The sequence below is a fragment of the Populus alba genome, chromosome 3 (assembly GCF_005239225.2).
Source record: "Populus alba chromosome 3, ASM523922v2, whole genome shotgun sequence".
In the NCBI taxonomy this organism is placed as follows: Eukaryota; Viridiplantae; Streptophyta; class Magnoliopsida; order Malpighiales; family Salicaceae; genus Populus; species Populus alba.
The window spans coordinates 22,292,132-22,312,027 of record NC_133286.1 but is presented as its reverse complement, the minus strand read 5'-3'; the positions used below and the strand labels follow the sequence as shown (position 1 = coordinate 22,312,027).

Genomic DNA, 19,896 nt, shown 5'->3' with positions numbered 1-19,896 from the left:
TAAGTCAGTAAACAAATTAATATAATGTTTTTCTAAAAATAAATAAATAAAACATTAGCTTATAACCTAGTTACAAGTTAATATATAAAATCAATTATAGGTTAACTCTTTTTTACCTGATTAAAAATAAATTAATTAAATTTCGAATTAACCTACCTACCATATCAAACCAGTCATATTTAATAATAAAGCTTGTAATTCTAATCAAAGTGTAAAAACTTATATAATAAAATCTGGAATTGGTGAGAAAAGAAAAACCTCTAACTGAGCAGAATTGAAGCCAAAAATTTAAAATTTTAATTAAACCGAAAGTTAAAAAAATGTACGATACATTACTTATTTCCATATTAATTTCAGATTTAAAAAAAAGGAAAAAACTCTATTATATACGTTAACTAATTTATAAGCAAGAAGAAGTCAATTAAAATCCGTTGTCGTCCAGCGGTTAGGATATCTGGCTTTCACCCAGGAGACCCGGGTTCGATTCCCGGCAACGGAATTTTGCTTTTTATTTATTTTGTGATTTATTCATAATAATAAAGAATGCCACGTTATTTACTTTATAAACATTCCCCCACCAATGAATAGTTTTTTGCCACGTCACAGAACAAATTAAAGAACAAATTAAAGTGAGGATGAGGAGTGTACTGTGTTTGTATTGGAGCAAACAAAGTATGATCATGGAGAGGAAAACAATTGCTGTGAAGTGTGTTTATAGCGATGTTTTGCAATATAAAATTACTGCTATCACATCTCACAAATATCAAATTAATCATATAATAAGATATAAATAATTCATTTAATTAACCTTTCAAAACTATACATAATTATCAAATTAATCATATATTTGTCTAATATATTTATAAGAATTTAATCAGCTTTGACTTCTTCTGATATTGATCTTGAGATTTAAACTCAAAAAATCAAGAAAAAAACATATCTCCATAGCAGTCATATCAACTCTTAAAGCCATCCCATCGTCTCTAGCTCATTAAAACTTGTTGCGAACTCAGAAACATTTCTCCATTTACAAGGCTGAGAGGAAAAGAAAACAAATCACCAAAAATATGAATAATTTGTGAGATCTAAGGAGGAAGTCCATTTGAATGATTTATTAACACATAAATTTCTTGCTTACAAAGCCCTACCAAATGAGAGAAAAAACCTTAAAACCACACTGAAAGTTGAGGAAAAATCAAGGTACAGACTTGTGCCTGCAAAGAACCTTACATCTTAGAACCCTGTCCTGGACATAAAACCCTGGCATCACCATGATCTTAACCCGGCTCGGACCGAGTGATCTTTGTCTGTCCATGAACATGTCCTCCATGAAATGTGAATCAAAGCTTCTATTCTCTTCAACCCTTAAAATTCCCAGTGGCGGATTGAATGAAAAGGCAAGCAAATGAAGCAACCATATGCATTTAGCAGCAACAAAAAATGCTTGAAGAAGTTGTTCAGGCCATGGTCTGGTCCAATTCATTGCTGTAATAATACTACTCATCTTCTGATCACAGAACTTGCTAAACTCTTCACTGTAATACTTTGTCCCTTTCCTTAAAACCTCACTCCAGCTTAGGTTTCTCAGCGCAACGAATGACGAAAACTGTGCTTGGCGATCTTGGTTTGGGTCTAGATTCTTTGGTGAACCATTCTTTTGGAAAACAGAGTTCTCGAAATCTTGGTAGAGTGATTGGTTTATAACGGCTTCCAAATGGTATAATACTGCCTTTGAGTACCTAGAGTTTAGGGACAGTTTGTGTGGTTGAAGAAGCAAGTTCAGGTTGTCCATGAGAGTACTATCAGTTTCCTCAATCTGTCCTACCAGTGTCTTGCAGAACTGCTTCACCGAAAGTCTTGCTTCCGATACTATCTGCAAGAAACCTTCCACCATTGCATCTTCACTTACTGGCATCAAGTTTTCTCCATTTCCATCAGTGGATTTCACTCTATTCGGAAAGTTTCCCAGCTTTTCGACAACTAGTGAGTCCTTTGCTGGTGTTGTCTGCCTTAAAGCTTTCTTTAACTCTTCACAGTAACTCTCCAAGTACTCAAGCTTGTGCCTTAAGTCCCCCAAAGAAGATTTCATCTCAGCAACCTCCATTAAAGCTGCATCTCTATGCTCGTTTGCTTCCATCAATTCTCTCTTCAATGTTTCAATTGACAACATCCCCAAGTCCTTTAAAATCTGTGAAACTTCCTCAGATTCTGTTCGGTTTGGCGAACTCTCATTCTTATGCTTCTTCTTTAACTTAGGAAACAACCATGACATCACCCCTCGATTTTTCGGTTGTGATTGAAGGGATGAGTGAGAATCTGTCAATGGCACAACAATATTAGAATGCTTGCTATTCCTGGTAACTTTTTCAGACTCGGTAGTTATAGTAGCCGGCTTGCATTTATTGCATGATGATATGGTTTTGAAGTCTCCCAGGCTATTTCTCCTACAAGACTTGTGGCATTCTGCTCCAGGCGATGCGCGAAGCACTGTGATGTTGTTTGCAGAAGAACTAGTGACAGATTTTAGATCTTCAGCTGGACAAATATTTGACTCCAAATTGGACATACCAGAAGGAATTCCTTTCCTTGAAGACGAATCCTCCTTCTTATAGTCTGACAAAACACTTTCAAGGCCACTTCCTGCCTCTAGGCCAAACTCATCCCAACTTCCTGATAGTGTTCTTGATTTTGTCAGAATCTGATGATGTCCTGGAAACGGTTCATCTTCATAACTCTATAGAAAAAAATAATAGAATCCATTACCATAGGTTAAAAGCAGCAACTATCCAAGCATTAAAATGTTTTCTTTCAATTATCATTAATGAAATCAAAGCTAACAGCCATAAATGTAAGGAATTATGTTTTAGATTTTCTTGGACTGTGAAAATGATCAAATTGCTCTATGAAAACAACATCTAAAAGCTAGGAAAAATTTATAAAGGAATTTATCAAGCATTAAATAATTAATCCACACAATAAGATTATAACAACTAATGTCACAATCATAATAAATAGTGCATTAAATCTATGTTGTTTTTTTAGTTCAATCATAAACCTGAAAACTCTCCTATTTGATGTTGAAGCAAAATATAGCAAGAAAAACAATGTAGCGATGTTACTTTAATGAAAAAATATCCCTCTTGAAGCAATGCTAAGATATGATTTACAAAGAAATTAAACAGTGAGGAAATTTCAGAACAAGCAGAAACTTACAGGAGTAAAAACAGGGTAATCTTGAGCGGAGAAGTACGGAACAGAGCGTGAAACAGGGGAAGAAGATGGGAATCTGAGATTGGCAGGGCTGTTTCCTAGCATTAAAGCAGCATGTAAAGCTCTAAGCTCCACTGCTTTAGCAATGGCTGCTTGTATTTCTTGTCTACCAACTTCCTGGTTGGTGTTGTCATGGTTTTGTAAGCTTTGAACAGCAGCAGCAGCCATGAAAAACAGAGCATATAAACCAAAGAAAAGAACAAAATTCGACCAATTCTGTGAAGATAGAAAGGGAACAGAATGGGATTTCAGAACTGAGTGTCTAATGGCTGGATTTGATTTCAGATATGCAGATGATGTTGTACCTAATGAAGTTAGAACCAGAAATATAGCAGGAGAGATAGAGGAGGGAAGGTATCTAAAATCCAAGGTGCTTTTGTCTTTGTTCAAAATAGAATGTGAGCATGTGAAGAAGCTAGAGATATGGGAAGTTGTAGTGGTTTTTACTCAACAAGTAGGCATGGCATGGGTAGTCTTGTAAGTTTACAGAAATACCCATGATTTTCTATGATAAAAATAAAAAATTACTTATGAGCGATGAATGGTGGTACCAATATAAGGATGATTGCATTTAGTACTATCATCACTATCATATATACAAGTTGTTTTAAGTGGTGGTATTTTTCAAATTCTTGCTTCAAAATTGCTATTATACTTGAGCAATCATAGCAATTAATCATTCAAGTTGTTTGTCTACTTAGAATGTGATTAGAGTCTTACACCTACTTTGATTAGACAATAAACATTGTACTCTTTTGTAAGCATTTATGAGAGAGAATTTCAATTTTGTTCTCCAACAACGTTAATAATTTTAAGATTGTTGTTCATTCTATTATTTTAGAAGAATGGTTTTTGTTGTAAAAAAAGAAAAGTAGGTGATGGATGGATATAATACTATGCAAAGAATCATGTATTATCATCATGCGTGGATCTAGCATAAAAAATAGTGTTATCAAACTCGATCTAACAACTCAACTCAATGATTTGGTGATTTGATATTTAATCTAGACCATATTTCAAATTAAATCAAATGAGAAATGATTTGGTGTGACTTAATCGACCTAGTAAATTAACATATAACCTGGTTTACCCAATTAAAACCTGGTTTGATTTTAAAAAAAAATCTTAAAATGATATATTTTTTAATTAACTTGGGTTAACCCATCCAATTTATAATCTAGACTTCAAACAGAAAGATGTACCAAACCAAATTATCAACCATCCCAGGTTTAATCACTTTCATGACAAGTCCTTTTAGATCAATAATGTAGTTTGGCAGAGGAAAAAACAACCCATTGAGTGTTGCTGAAGAAAGCAGAGGGAATCATTTCTTGAAAGGGAAATCATCTGGTATTGTTACTTTCCTTTGTTTGCAAAACCTGTAGAGTTACAAAAGCAAAATGAGGCTAAATTTGACAATGACAAAATAATACAAGCAAATAACACTAGGGTTGTTTTCCTCTTGATGGCACTATGGTAATTCAGTACATGTAATGTTCTGAGCTGTCCAGATGGTGTTTTTGGCCACAGGCTCATGTGGGGGACAGAGATATCCAATACCTTCCAAACACTTCTTGCCCCTCTTCTTGTGAAGCATGGTGGCGCCACCTTGGGGACCAAAATGAGCCCTCTCTACTGCTTGTCAAATCTCAAAAACACCCATCACAAAACATGAAATCCCCTATTTTCAGCAGGAGAAACTAGGGACCTAGCAGTAATATCTCAGGGAATCAAGGGTGTTCTGGAAAAGATCAAAGGGTTGCTAGAGTAGTTTACCTTGATGGGATTTTTTTATGTTTTGCGTGTCTTTGTTTATTTGGAAATGGAATTCCAAGTAGGATTGTGGCATAATTTAATATTGAGTTCTCCTTTCCCATAACCACTTTGAATATTAAAATCTTTAGATTATTGAAATTAACTTTTGTGAGCCAACCACCCCATCAAAAAGCTAGCAAGGTTTTTCAACCTCCACATGCCCAAAAAAAAAAAAAAGGTGTCTTCTTGTTTAAGCAAGACCGCCATAAGTCCATGGCTTCGTTTCTCTAGTTTAAATGAGATTTATTGAGTACAAAAAATTGAATTGGGTTATAAAAAAATTAAATTAGAGTTTATCCTATACAAATTTTTTAAAATCTAGTTTAACTTTTTAGAGGAAAAATAAATGAAGGCAGTAAGAATTTTTACTCGTTAATGTGGACACGGTACACTCATGTTTTGTCAGGCACATTCTTCGCCTGGAATTAATTTACTTGAGAATTTGTCCACCGCCCTTATCAAGATTTTGGAGTCTTGCCTTCATGGTCCAAGTCAAGTCCTTTTTGCTGACAATTCGGGCTCCCCATTTTTGTTCTTGTCTGCAATCAAAATCATGCAAGTCGCATCAAAACAAATTAGTTTAGGAAAATATATATACACACACACACACACACGTACAAACAATTATGAAAAAAATCTTACAATTACCTATAGTTTAACTCAAAATAAATAATAATAATAATAATAATTTGTTTCTGAAAAGTTTTACAAAATCGTGTGTTCTGTTAATTTTAGTTTTATTAATAAGTTTATGTCTCTTGTTAATTTCAAGTCTTTGTTGATGCTAATCTAATTTCTGAGAAACTAATTAGGTCAAATTATAAATTATTTGTACTAAAAGATAAATATAATGGAGTGTTCTTAATAATATTGTTTAAGAAAATATTTAATTTTGGTAGATGTAATAAAAATAGTATAAAGTTATGCATTATCATTATTAAAGAAAAGTAAAATATATCTTCTTTTAATAGTAATATCTTATGTATACGGTGCATATGATGATCTTTGCTCCTCCCTGTTAAGACATGTTCGAGCACATGATGATCACTCACTCTGAAGAGCATGGATTAGGGTTCAATACATCATTTTCTTGCATCAAGAACATATAAATATAAGCAATGGCAACCTTATACTTAAAGAAAAATAATATAGTCACGTAAGAGGGTAGCCAGCCTGTCTCATAAATCTCATAAGTCACTCCTAACTGAAATTGAAAAGGGTGATTTAATGCTTGAAATCTAGAATTCAAAACCTAATTTAAACTAGTTTAATTTCTAGTTGATTTAAATAAGATATTGACTCTTTAAATTCGTTGATCTTATATATCTTTTTAATAAGCAAATTATCTCAGTTTAAAGCTAATTAGATAAACATTAAAAAAAATCTTAAAATGTATAATTTAACTGGTGAGGTATTGAGTTTATTCTTCAGAAGTCTCACAAATTTAAATCCAAATATTTATATTAATAAAAAATAATAATTGAAGAATCTATCCAATGACTCCATCGGTGATTTTTCAAACTGTTTTAGGGTTAGATATCAAATAAAAAATGAAAAAATAAAACAAGAAAATTGTAAAAGGGATACAATCAAGTGCGTGAACAGCAATATGCAGGAAGCATGCTTTCTTTTTCATTATGAGATGACCACAAAAATCCATCACTGTGTGTGGTACAATATTATTCGAAAATGTTGAGTAATACTCGGTGAAAGTAGAAAAAGGTAATGTATTTTTTTGCTTGCTTTCCTCGTATACTGTTTTGTTTTTGTCCTCTATTGCTTGTTCTGTCTTTGTAAAAGTAGATTCCAATTCTGATGCGTTGCGGTGTTTGTGGATTGCATTACATTATCTTTTAAAAAAATATTTTTTAGAATATATTAAAAAAAATTTCTTAAATTTTTTTTATTTTTGACATAAACATTAAACACATAAAAAAAACCACAAAATATTAATTTAATATTTTTTAAAATCATACACACTTTTAAAAAATACTTCAAAAAAATTCAAAAATTTTACCAAAACACCAATCTACTAAACCAAATTAATTACAATACTATTTGTGTTTAATGGGTTAAAAAATTCTATTTCTAATCTATATGTTCTTATAAAATCAAAATATTTATGATTAATTAGTTTATTTATAAAATAAATTTTAAAATTCAAAGTAGCTCGAGACGTGAGAGTTTGGATTGGTTCAGGTTAAAAAAATAAAAATAAAAAAATCTAGTTGATTTAATTTAAAAACCGGTTTAACCTGGTGACCTAATTAATCTAAGTCTGACCTGATTAAAACCCGGTCATCAATTCGTTCACTTTGTTTTTAATTCTTTTTAATTAAACAACATTATTTTAATTTTTGTTAAAAAAAATAAAGACATCATGTTTTGAAACTCTAAATATATTAAAAAATAAATCAGGATTGTTGTTATTATTGTGTCTTATAATCCCAAGCTCATAATTACGCCTTTTATCAAATCAAGATGTATCAAATTAAAAGACAATCTATTCAATAATTTGAGGAATCATTCTAATCCTAGATGGTACGTAGAGGGTAGACAATACACAAACCCGTGAATTAGGCATCAATTATTCTTTGAAAGGTTCATAATAATATCCAGACAAATTTGCTTGTGTTTTCTTCCATTAATTAAACACCTAATACTTGGTCCCTAAATAATGTGAAGAATCCGTCACATATTGCTATAGCATATTTTAATCTAAGGTGAGGCCTAGGGAGAGCATGATCGTCTTCTTCTTCTTCTATAATATACCATCTATACAATGCTCGAGTGATAAAGTGTGTCCAGTTCCTCCATTGCAGTATCGTTGCCAGAGATTAACGCCATAACATACAGCTAGGGTTGTTAGATGTTTCTCAAGTGGCTAATTATGTGTTTGGCTGCGTGATTGAGTGAGAGTTTTTCTTAACATAAAAAAATTCGTTGATTTGATTATTTTCAAGTGATTTTAGTGATTTTTATATCGTTGTAGCAAAACCATCTAATAAATTTAAAAATACATCAATTTGATGTATTTTTAGACAAAATATAAACAAATCGATGACCATGTTTAATTAATTTTTAGCCTTTCTTCTCAAGCCTGCATGTTCTCTTCCTTTTCTTTTTCGATTCACCAGCTCTTAACATTGTTCTTGACCATTCATAAATGTGGAGGGGATTATATATAAATGTTCGATATTATTGTGGTGGAAACATATTGTTTTCTTCCAAAAATCTTTCTGTAATTAGATTTGAAATTTCTTGTTCAAATATTTTTAATTTAAATTCTAGAAAAAAAAAATGGCTGAAAAGATAAGGTTTTTGGAGAAAAAAAAGGGTTGACTTCTATCATAGTGAATTGGTTTAATTTCTATATGTTTTTTAATAATTAACATCAATTTAAGATTATTGAGTTGAGGTTTTCTCGTTTTTTGTCAATCATTAGAACATATTTAGACAAATCTTTTTCGTATAAAATTTGCTCATATATTTTTTTTCTAAAATTGTGTTATGGCTCGAATTAGTATAAAATCCTAAAGATTTGAGATATAATTACTTCTTCTTGTATAACCTAAAACTTGTTGCTATGTATGGATATGTAGTGTACGTATGTTTATTGCTGGCAATATTACGGAGAGTGTTTTGCAATGATTTATAACTTGGGTTTTTGTTAAAAAAAAATTCAAATTATTTTGTTTGTTATTTTAAAATCATTTTAATATATTGATATTCAAAATAAATAAATAAAATATTATTTTAATATAGTTTTAAATAAAAATTATTTTTAACAATAACTATTATTATATTTCTAAACACGTAAATGCATCTAATGACAAATAAATTAATTCCAACGACCATTAAGTTGTCAATATACATTTCATGGTGATAGTGATATGGTGGCGTTATTTGCTGGTTTGCTGTCTTTCCATGATCGCATACGTGGCTTATTTTTATGCCTTCATTTCCTTCATCATATGCCACGGATAATTCTTTCATGCACGACAACCCTGAGTTCTTTTTTTTATTTATTTTTAATTCATTCAAATCTAGTTTTTTTATCTAATTTTATTTTTATTTATTTTCACTATTAGTTCTTTTAGTTTCATCTCTTGCTTTTCAAAGATTTATCTCCTTTGAATAAAAAATTTAATATTACATTTTTTTATAATAATTTTGATAAGACGAGATCTTTCATCAATAATATGAACTTGGTGATAATTTTAGGATAATGTTTTTTTAAAAAAGCTTTTAATAAAAATCCAAAAATCTAATTTGATATTCATAAATAAGAGTGATTTAAAAGATCATTTATCATCATTGTTAGTTGTCTGGTTTAAATTGTTCTTTTTCCTATTTTATTTTTATTGACAAATTGGTCCTTATTTGAGATTTCATGTTCTTATATTACATTTTAGTCCTTCAAATCAAGGGTTTTGGACAATTAGGTCTCTATGAACCATGGAGCATGATAATTACACTGCATAAGATGCTCTATCATTTCCATTTGGGAACAAGATTGATTAGAGAGAGATTTAAAGACAAATCATCAAGTAGAATCCAAATTAAGCAATGCAATTTCTCATTTAATCTGGGAAAGTTTTACAATTAAGCCCTCTCTCCTCTAATCCTTCGGGCCAATTGGATATCCTTGGGCATAATGGTGACCCTCTTAGCATGAATAGCACACAAGTTGGTATCCTCAAACAACCCAACAAGATATGCCTCTGCCGCCTCCTGGAGGGCAGCCACTGCGCTGCTTTGGAACCTCAAATCCGTCTTGAAATCTTGGGCTATTTCCCTCACCAGCCTTTGAAATGGAAGTTTCCTTATCAACAGCTCAGTGCTCTTCTGGTACTTCCTGATTTCTCTCAACGCCACTGTTCCCGGCCTGAAACGGTGGGGCTTCTTCACTCCTCCGGTGGCTGGAGCTGACTTCCTGGCTGCCTTCGTGGCTAGTTGCTTCCTTGGGGCTTTCCCTCCAGTGGACTTTCTTGCTGTTTGCTTTGTGCGAGCCATTGAAATGAGTGAAGTGGTAATTGGGATTTTGGGTTTCTGCTTGTTTCTCAAGAAAACAAGGAAAAGTTAGGGCTTTTGTTGCGTAGAGATACGAGGTTCTTACACTTTTTATAGGGTAAAGTGAGCGGGAGAAGGAAAGAATGAAATAGATTTCAGAACGTTGATTTGTAAAGTCATGAACGGTGGAGATGGCGATCAGTGTGCGTGTGATGTGACCAATAGGATTCTTTTGACTGGCGGGCTCAGATTTTTAAACCTTTTGGCTCTTTTAAAATTTGGAGACCCTCCTCTCCTTTTGGGGAAGATTTGTGGCCAGCGGATTTTGAAGAAATCGACGGTTGTGAATGTCTGGAGAAGTGTTAGCGGGATCGCGATCCGCGTGCTTTGTTAAGTAGCCAGTGGAAATGCTTTATTTGCGCGGGAACGTGATGGATTTTGTGTTTTTTTTATTTTTTTTAGTTTGTAAAATTTGGGACAAATTTATCAGAATCAACCGGGTTGGCCGGTTGACCGAGTGACATGTTAATTCATAATTTAGTCTACGCTAAGTTTATTTTTAAATTGGGTCGGGATTTGAGTCACTCAAACACGACTTATTTAGTAATTTGTTTACTAATACAAATTAAATCCGAGTAATCTAACTAAATTAAATTGAGTGATTAACCAAAAAATTAATTATATTGTTAACCTAATGAAAGAGAAGTTTACATAATCCAGTTTACATCAAGAACTTTTAGATTTGGGACAAATTTACTGGAATCATTTTAATTTAAAATTTAAAATTATTAAATGAAACTTAAAAATATAATTTTTAGAATTATTATCTTCGAGTGACAATAACATTTTCTGCGGCCATGGTAAGTTCTACAAAAGATTTATCTAATAAGCCATGGAACATCTCAAGGTTTTCCTTCGGTTTCAGCTGTTCTGTGATAAAAATTATTGCCTAACATGGAGGAGGAACAATGCATCCTCAAAATTAAATTACACTACTTTCTATGTAGAAAGTAATCAATGAAATTCATTTTGAGGGGGGGCTTCAGCCCAAATTATTTACGTAGAGGGAAGAGGAAACATAATATTTAACAAAAAACTTTAAACTGTTTGGGAGTTTCACTGTACGTAGTACTAAATGTTATTTATCATGAATTGCTATAATGGAATTATTATTTTGTTCTTAAATTAGGAAAATTAAGCCTTAAAGCTAGGGTTTTTGGTCTTTTTCACTAGCTAAGTGGTCATTAAAAAATTATTTATAGGTTTATGTGTTTTTTTCATTTTTTTACACAATAAAAATACTTTTCTATTCTAAAATCAACAAATTTTAAAACTATTGACCGAGAGTTTTCATGACTTTTCACGAGTTTTTTAACAATAAAAATATTTTTTAGCCCCTAGGATCAAAAAATTATTGAGTTGTGGGACAAGGGTTTTCAGGTTTTTCCATTATCCATGTAAAACGAAAGCACATTTTTAACTTAAGAAAAGATAGAAAAAAAATAAGCTTTTGCATTTGGGGTGTTTTTATATTTCCACACGAGTATTTTGTGTAATTAAAATGATCATAAAGGTGTTTTTGTATTTTCATGTTTTCGTTTGAATTTTTTAATCAAAAAAGCTTCTAGCACATGCACACGCGCCAACAAGTGAGTTGCATACGCACCATTCAAAGGGTGCATGTCCTTATTTGCATAGTGTGGCACGTGTAGGTGTATGATAGTCGTTTGTTTTGTCTTTTTCTTTCTCTCCTCTAACATATGAAGTATATCATTGTCCTTTTTTTTTTTTTCAATTTCAGTTCTCATTCTTTTAATTTTTTATTTCGTTTTTATTCCTTTTATAGAATTGTTTTTTCAATTTAGTCCTTTAATTACAATATCTCATATGTTTTGTTTTTAATTCCAGTCCTCATTTTTTAATCTTATTCTTATTTTTATATATAGTTTCAGTCCTTTTTCCTTTTATTTCCTATTTTGTTCCTATTCCTTTTATAGACATATTTTTTTAAAATTTAGTTCTTCAATTATAATTTCTCGTATGTTTTGTTTTTAATTTATGTCATTATTCTTTATTTTTAATATTTTTTTCTTTGTCATTTTATTGATTTTGTTTTGCTTTCAATTTAATCTTTTAATAAAAAATTTTGTCGTTTTATTTTTTGTAGTTAAACCCTCATTATTTTGTTTTTTTTCCTTTGTTAAAGATATTTCTAATTCAATTTAACCCTCCAATTAAAATTTTTTATTTTCCCTCTAATTAATGTTTTTTTTTTCATCCTTATTTTTTAAGATCCTTTTGTGTAATTATTTTTTTCTGGTTTTATTTTTTGATATTTAATTTTCCGTGTGATCTAATCGTTCTACATTAGTTTTTTTTTAATATATAAAATATTTTTTTTGTAATCACCTTTAATTTCTTTTCTTTGAGTTTATCCCAATCTCATAACGTAAATCACTGGTTTTGTATACCATTTTTAGAATTGTTTTGTTTGTGTTTAATTTTTCAAGATATTATTCCAATTTCTCTGTATTTTTTTTGTTTTATACGAGTTAACTTTATTTTTCAAAATAAAAAATAAATTATTTTTAAAGAATATTGTTGATTTGTTAGGTCTTACATAATATTTTTTTAGGGCGTGAGTTTATTCAATCAATTTTATTTATATTTATTTTTTAAATCTTGAGGTTTTTAGATTATAAATTTATTTTTTATTGATTTAAATAAATAAACTAGTATATCTCATGCTAAGCATGCCTGTAAAAACTAAAAAGCATAGAATATAATAAAATAATTTCAGTTTCCAAGAGACAATCAGAACAAATTATACAGTCTTCATTGCTTGGAATTTCTACTGAAACAAATATGTCATTTAGAAGAACAAAACAAAGAAGAGAACAAGGATTATGGGTACGATTAATGCAACATGCGGATTAATTCATATGAAAGAATTGAAATTGCAGAAGCTAAACTACCTGAAGTATAGAGCAGACGGATTGGATGACAGTCAGAATGAGACCAATAACAGCTCCTGAAAAAGAGATTGCTGCCCATGGGGTTTTGAAATATTTTGCCCTCCACTTGTTCCATGGCCTTTCGCAGAATGCATTCAGATCTTTAATGAGACCTTCAAAGAGAAAATCTTCTCGCGACACAAAATTTCCTATGTTGAGATTGTAAAAGAGCTGTACCACTTCCTCATTAGACGGTAGCCAGTTATCTATAATACGATTTTCAACAAGCATTTCCACATCCTTACTGGCACTGACAAAGAGACCCATCAAGAAGATATAGTCACCAACATAACCATCTTTCAGGCCATGGCACTGCTCAAAGGCTTGCATATTCCTGAGCATGATTTCTGTTCTGCCTTGTAACTGTAATCGTGGGATTTCTAGTATCCCTTTGTTTCTATCGAATTTTATGTCAAGAAGATGTTTGCTTGAACTCAACACAAACTTGACCCCCGCTTGGTGGAGCTCCTTTACACTGGGTGCGGTTAGAACCTCAAGTTCCCCAAACTGTTGCTGTTCAGTTGGCCGATGATAAATTGTAAGAAAGTCAACCAAATGTTTCACTTCGGAGAAATCTACTCTCCCCAAATATTCCCCTACTGCCCATGAACCCCATTCATTTGAAAAGAACCAATGAGTAAGCCCAATCAGTGTAGGTTTTGGAGGATTGCCGAATATAGGGGATAGGCCACACAACTCCTCGAGGATGAAGAACGGGAGCTGATTTTCAAGCAAACAGATATCAATCTTTACATCTTCAATCTTGTATGGAGGATAGAAAATGCTGTCTCTTCTTCTTCTGAAGTTACTGCAATTGTACTCGTACTTCAGCAGAAACATAATGACGAAGGCAGCATCCATTAATATCATTTTTATGAAGCATTAGCTATCAAACTCAATGGTTTCGGCATAGCAATTACGCAGACGTTTTTCGTTCTTCTTGATCAATTCAATAAAACCCTTCACACTTACCTTGGTCCTGGCAATGAATTCTTTCAGGTACATTCTTTTGTGGTCTTCCATGGCTTTTAGCTTCTCATTACCATGGTGAATTGGGCCTATGGAGACTACACGAGGTGTGCATGCCTTTTCGTTCAGCTCCTTGACCCCCGCTTGGTGGAGCTCCTTTACACTGGGTACGGTTATTACTTCGAGTTCCCCATACTGTTCCTGTTCAGTTGGCCGATGATAAATTGTAAGAAAGTCAACCAAATGTTTCACTTCGGAGAAATCTACTCTCCCCAAAATGTCCCCTACTGCCCATGAGTCGAATGCAGTTGTAAAGAAGCTATGAGTAAGCTCAATCAGTGTAGGTTTTGGAGAATTGCCGTATATAGGGGATAGTCCACACAACTCCTCGAGGATGAAGAACGGGAGCTGATTTTCAAGCAAACAGATATCATTCCCTACTTCTAACCTCTTGTATGGAGGATAGAAAATGCTGTCTCTGCTTCCTCTGAAGTCTCTGTACTTGTACTTCAGCAAAAACATAATGACGAAGGCAGCATCCATTAATATCATTTTTATGAAGTATTCGCTACTAAACCCATTGGTCTCCGCATAGCAATTACGCAATCTTGTTTCCTTCTCCTTGATCAATTCAATAAAACGCTCTACACTTACCTCGCTCTGGGCAAGGAATTGTTTCAGGTACATTCTTTTGTGGTCTTCCATGGCTTTTAGCTTCTCATTACCATGGTGAATTGGGCCTATGGAGACTAATCGAGGTGTGCAGGCCTTTTCGTTCACCGCGCGTAATCGCTCAGGAACTTTATATATACAACATGTGTCGGAGAAAGGATTTGAGATTTCCAGCTCGTCCTTCACAGATTTGGCTAATTTCTCGATATCAAGCGAAACTTGATGACTCGGCTCATCAGTAGTGCTTGATGTTCCCATCCTGTGACAGAATTGAGATGATAGCTAGTATTAGAACAAAACAACAGAGAAAACACATGCATTTACAAAACTAAAAAAAGATTGCCTTCTCTAGCAACAAATCAACCTTCAATATATATATATATATGGGCCCACATAAGTGATACAAATTAAGTGATATATTAAAATTTCTTTAATTAAAATTATTAATAACGTGCCTTGTCTGTTCCACATAATTTGTATCAAATGATATAAATTAATTATTAAAATAAATAATTATTTTATATTGTTTCATATGAAATTTGCTTAATAAGTTGTATATATATTTGTGAAAAGAATTCTAGGAGTTTGTCGTTAGAAAAAATGATATTTTATCATGACAAAAAAAGTATGATAAAGGAATGTGCAAATAATGTTGATAATTCTTTTCTCTTGAGAAAATTATTTTTCACACAATATTATTTAGAACAAAAAAAAAACATAATGTCAATCATAAAAAGCCTGTTGGATAGAAACTTACATACCTAAAAGCTCTCGACAACCGGCGGTTTAAGAAGTTATGCTCTGCCTCTAGTGTCCAAAAATTAGATGTCCCAAGAATGGTAGGCTCTCCCTCTTTAATATACATTCCAAAATGGTTTATTTCTCCAATGACAAGCAAAGGATCCTCTTTTTATAATAATTATGATGTAGCCGTGTTTGTAGAGATTTGAGATTAATTATGATTAGTTATATAGAAATTTGCCCCAAACAAAATGTGAATAATATGATAAACTGGAGGGACAAATATAAATCTAAAATGATATCTGATTATGCGAGATTAGAATAACGATGATGTTAATTGGAGACTTATTATTGAATTAACCTTAAATTTTTACAAGAAATTCTACATGTTGGTTTCCAATTAAAAAGATTATACAAGAAATTCTCCAATTAAAAACCACTTTGTTACTTGTCAGACAGTTGGATCTCCTGTAATATTCAAACTAGTTTCAGCGATCCACAAAATGAAGATCAATAGACCAGGCTATGTAATCCGAGGGAGAGGAAAGCTCTCTGTTTTACTTGTAGTTAATTAAAAGCATACAAAGCCATAATTGTTGATTTCGCCCGCCATATTTCTTTGAGGAATATTCAGCACTGGGAGGGTTAGAAACTTAGAATATAATATATATTCTCAAACCTCGTTTCAAGTATAGCATAAAGCAAAAGCATCAAAGGTGGAAGCATTTTCTACAGTGGTTTGCACGTTAACAATATTCTATTATAAACCTCCTTTATAGTATAAAGTATAGCATAAAGCAAGCAATCATGGTAGAGCATGGCTAGATCCGTGGCTCGTGTTGCATGGCAATTCAGATCATTTTTTTTACGTGAATTTTGTTATGTGAAATAGCCACGCCTCTTTTTTCTTTTCTTTTTTAAATTTATAAAAAAATTTGTGATGTTTTGCCATCAAGAAATACAGCAGGTAAATTTAAGAAGCTAACAATGACTAAACAACTGAGATAGTAGACCTGAACAACTTGAATGATAGAGCACACAGCTTGTACCACAGTGAGCAAGAGGAGAATAGCAGCAGCGATAGCAGATATTATGGCCCATGGATTACGGAAATAATTTTGTTTCAAGCCTGCCTTCCATTTGTGCCTCGGCTTTCTACAGTATTTATTCAGATCTTCAACAATTTCAGAAAAGTAGAAATTTTGCTATTGAACTTACCTGGATGTCGTCATGGATTAATCTATATGATAAACCATAATTATTAAATCGATATGATAAAACAAGTTTAGTGGGTTGATTTGAAAATTTTGAGATTTAGGGCTTTTTTCTTAATTAAAATTTGATTGATATTATCATATTTTTAGCAATTTAATTAAACTGATGAAACTCAATTAAATCAACAACTAGCTAAATTTTTTTTTATAAAAATATGATAGAAGCTCATGGAGTCTCTGTATACTACTCCTAATTGGACTATGTTCTCTGGTTCAATCTATCATCTTCACTGTGCTTCTTCCTTGACATTTCCTATAAAGAAAATATACAAGTCAAGAATTTCCTTTGATTTCATTTACATATATAGGTTTTGATTAGAAATTTCAGAATGAAGTGCTACAATTTTAGAAACTGATGAAATTTCTGTGATTAGTTTTTTTCATTAGATTTGAATGTCTTTTTCATTTGTTTACACAATAAAAATATTTTTTTAACCAAAAGTCAACAACATTTAAAACTGTTGATTAAAAGCTTTTATGACTTTTTGCAAGTTTTTTACAATAAAAATATTTATTTGCCTTTAGGATCAAAAAAATTATTGAGACGTGAGACAATGATTTTCAGGTTTTTTCATTATTCATGTATAGTGAAAGCACGTTTTTAACCTTAGAAAAGATATAAAAAAAATAAGCTTTGTATTTAGGGTGTTTTTATATTTTCACACGAGTATTTTGTTTAATTAAAATGATAATAGAGGTGTTTTGATATTTTCACGTTTTTGTTTGAATTTTTTAATAAAAAAACTTTCGGCACATGCACATGCGCCAATAAGTGGGTTGCATCCACACCGTTCAAAGAGTGTATGCCCTCAATTACATGGTGAGGCACGTGTAGTTGTATGATAGTTGTTTGTTTTGTTTTTTCTCTCTCTAATGAAAAATAAAGTATATCATTGTCCTTTTTTTTTCAACTTCAATTCTCGTTCTTTTAAATTTTTTATTTTGTTCTTATTTCTTTTATAAAAGTTTTTTTTTTAATTTAGTCCTTCAATTATAATGTCTCACATGTTTTGTTTTTAAATTCAGTCCTCATTTTTTTAATTTCTTATTTCAGTCCTTTTCCTTTTTATAGTTTCAGTCCTTATTCCTTTTATTTCTTATTTTGTTCCTATTTCTTTTATAGAGATATTTGTTTTAAAATTTAGTTCTTCAATTATAATTTCTTGTATGTTTTCTTTTTAATTTCAGTCCTTTTTTTAATATTTTTTCTTTGCCATTTTATTGAATTTATTTTTTGCTTTAAATTTCATCTTTTAATCAAAGTTTTTGTTGTTTTATTTTTTATAGTTAAACCCTCATTTTTTTTATTTTTTTTCCTTTTGTTAAAGATATTTCTAATACAATTTAACTCTCAAATTAAAATTTTTTATTTTCCCTCTAATTAATGTTCTTTTGTCACCCTTATTTTTTTAGATCCTTTTGTGTAATTATTTTTTTGTTTTATTTTTTGACATTTAATTTGTCGTGTGATCTTATCGTTCTATATTTGTTTTTTTTTTTTTATAAAAAAATATTGGTTTTGTAATTACCTTTAATTTCTTTTCTTTGAGTTTATCCCGATCTCATGACGTAGATCACTAATTTCGCATGCCATTTTTAGAATTGTTTTGTTTGCATTTGATTTTTCAAGATATTATTCCAATTCATCTGTAATTATTTTTTGTTTTATCAATTTAACATTATTTTTCAAAATAAAAAATATTTATTTTTAAATAATATTGTTGATTTTTTGGGTCTTGCATAATATTTTTTAGGGTGTGAGTTTATTCAGTCAATTTTATTTATATTTATTTTTAAATTATATATATTTTTATTGATTTAAATAAATAAATTCAGTAAATCTCATGTTAAGCATGCCTGTAAAAAGCATAGAATATAATAAAACAATTTCAGTTTCTAAGATAAAATCAGAACAAATTATAGAGTCTTCATTGCCTGGAATTTCCATTGCAACAACCTTTTCATTTAGAAGAAAAGTTCAAGGAAGAAAACAGAAGCTAAACTACTTCAAGTATAGAGCAGACGGATTGTAGGACAGTCAGGATGAGAAGAATAACAGCTCCTGAGACAGAGAGTGCTGCCCATGGGGTATTGAAATAATCTTGCTTTAAAGTTGCCTTCCACTTGTTCCATGGCCTTTCGCAGAATGCATTCAGATCTTTAATGAGACCTTTAAAGAGAAAATCATCTCGCGACAGTAAATTTCCTATGTTGAGATTGTAAAATAGTTTTACCACTTCCTCATTAGACAGTAGCCAGTTTTCTACAATACGATTTTCAACAAGTATTTCCACATCCTTACTGGCACGGAGAAAGACACCCATCAAGAAGATATAGGCACTAACATAACCATGTTTCAGGCGATGGCACTGCTCAAAGGCTTGCAAATTCCTGATTATGATTTCTGAGTTGTCAACTAACTGTAATCGTGGGATTTCTAGTCTCCCTTTCTTTCTATCGAATTTTATGTCAAGAAGATGTTTGCTTGAACTCAACACAAACTTGACCCCCGCTTGGTGGAGCTCCTTTATACTGGGTGCGGTTATAACCCCAGGTTCCGCATACTGTTGCTGTTCAGTTGGCCGATGATAAATTGAAAGAAAGTCAACCAAATGTTTCACTTCGGAGGAATCTACTTTCCCCAAAATGTCCTCTGGTGCCCAAAAATCCCATTGACATGAAAAGAACCAATGACTAAGCTCAATCGGTGTAGGTTTTCGAGAATTGCCGAATATAGTGGATAGTCTATACAACTCCTCGAGGATGAAGAACGGGAGCTGATTTTCAAGCAAACAAATATCAAGCCTTGTGAAGATATCAACGATCCTAATGCTGCCAAGTGTCAGAAGATTAGGAATTAATATTGTTACAAAGTTGTTAGCATTATTTGTTAAAGGAGAATCTGTTAGCATGCATATTTCTCCGTATAGTATCTTCTTATGCTGCATATATAAACAGAGAATAATGAATGTAATAGTTAAGCAAAAGCAAATATACAACAGTGCAAGAATTCGTCTTCTGCTTCTATACTAACAGTTTGATTCTCTGTTCTTCTTCCTATATACTCTTTGCTCTTCTTCATTTCTATTACATTTCTATATAAATTGATAATTCCTTCATGGTATCAG

The 19,896-nt window shown here is 31.7% G+C and overlaps 4 protein-coding genes and 1 non-coding gene across 6 annotated transcripts; 1 reads left to right on the top strand and 4 right to left on the bottom strand.

Annotated features, from left to right (window-relative positions):
• The first annotated feature begins 427 nt into the window (after positions 1–427).
• On the top strand, positions 428–499 carry TRNAE-UUC (transfer RNA glutamic acid (anticodon UUC)). The gene has a single exon. It is a non-coding gene; the product is annotated as a tRNA-Glu (tRNA).
• Positions 500–880: 381 nt separating this feature from the next.
• Positions 881–3,697, bottom strand: LOC118028455 (IRK-interacting protein). Of its 2 annotated transcripts, XM_035032043.2 has the most exons (3): positions 3,214–3,697; positions 1,231–2,734; positions 881–1,035 (listed from the first exon to the last, which is right to left on the bottom strand). In XM_035032043.2, exons 1-3 carry the CDS (start codon positions 3,436–3,438, stop codon positions 1,028–1,030), a joined length of 1,737 nt encoding a protein of 578 aa, XP_034887934.1. In that variant the 5' UTR covers positions 3,439–3,697; the 3' UTR covers positions 881–1,027. The 2 variants fall into 2 exon arrangements, with proteins under 2 accessions (XP_034887934.1, XP_034887927.1); XM_035032036.2 differs by lacking the exon at positions 881–1,035 and having other exon boundaries at positions 1,087–2,734; positions 3,214–3,686.
• A 5,939-nt stretch (positions 3,698–9,636) lies between these two features.
• Positions 9,637–10,196, bottom strand: LOC118028616 (histone H3.2). The gene has a single exon (XM_035032289.2). The coding sequence runs from the start codon at positions 10,099–10,101 to the stop codon at positions 9,691–9,693; it is 411 nt and encodes a 136-aa protein (XP_034888180.1). The 5' UTR covers positions 10,102–10,196; the 3' UTR covers positions 9,637–9,690.
• A 2,868-nt stretch (positions 10,197–13,064) lies between these two features.
• Positions 13,065–15,011, bottom strand: LOC140955449 (putative UPF0481 protein At3g02645). Its single transcript, XM_073408385.1, has 2 exons — positions 14,085–15,011; positions 13,065–13,937 (listed from the first exon to the last, which is right to left on the bottom strand). Exons 1-2 carry the CDS (start codon positions 15,009–15,011, stop codon positions 13,065–13,067), a joined length of 1,800 nt encoding a protein of 599 aa, XP_073264486.1.
• Positions 15,012–18,765: 3,754 nt separating this feature from the next.
• Positions 18,766–19,850, bottom strand: LOC118028770 (UPF0481 protein At3g47200-like). The gene is made up of 2 exons (XM_035032482.2): positions 19,803–19,850; positions 18,766–19,710 (listed from the first exon to the last, which is right to left on the bottom strand). The coding sequence occupies exons 1-2, from the start codon at positions 19,848–19,850 to the stop codon at positions 18,766–18,768; spliced, it is 993 nt and encodes a 330-aa protein (XP_034888373.1).
• Positions 19,851–19,896: the final 46 nt, after the last annotated feature.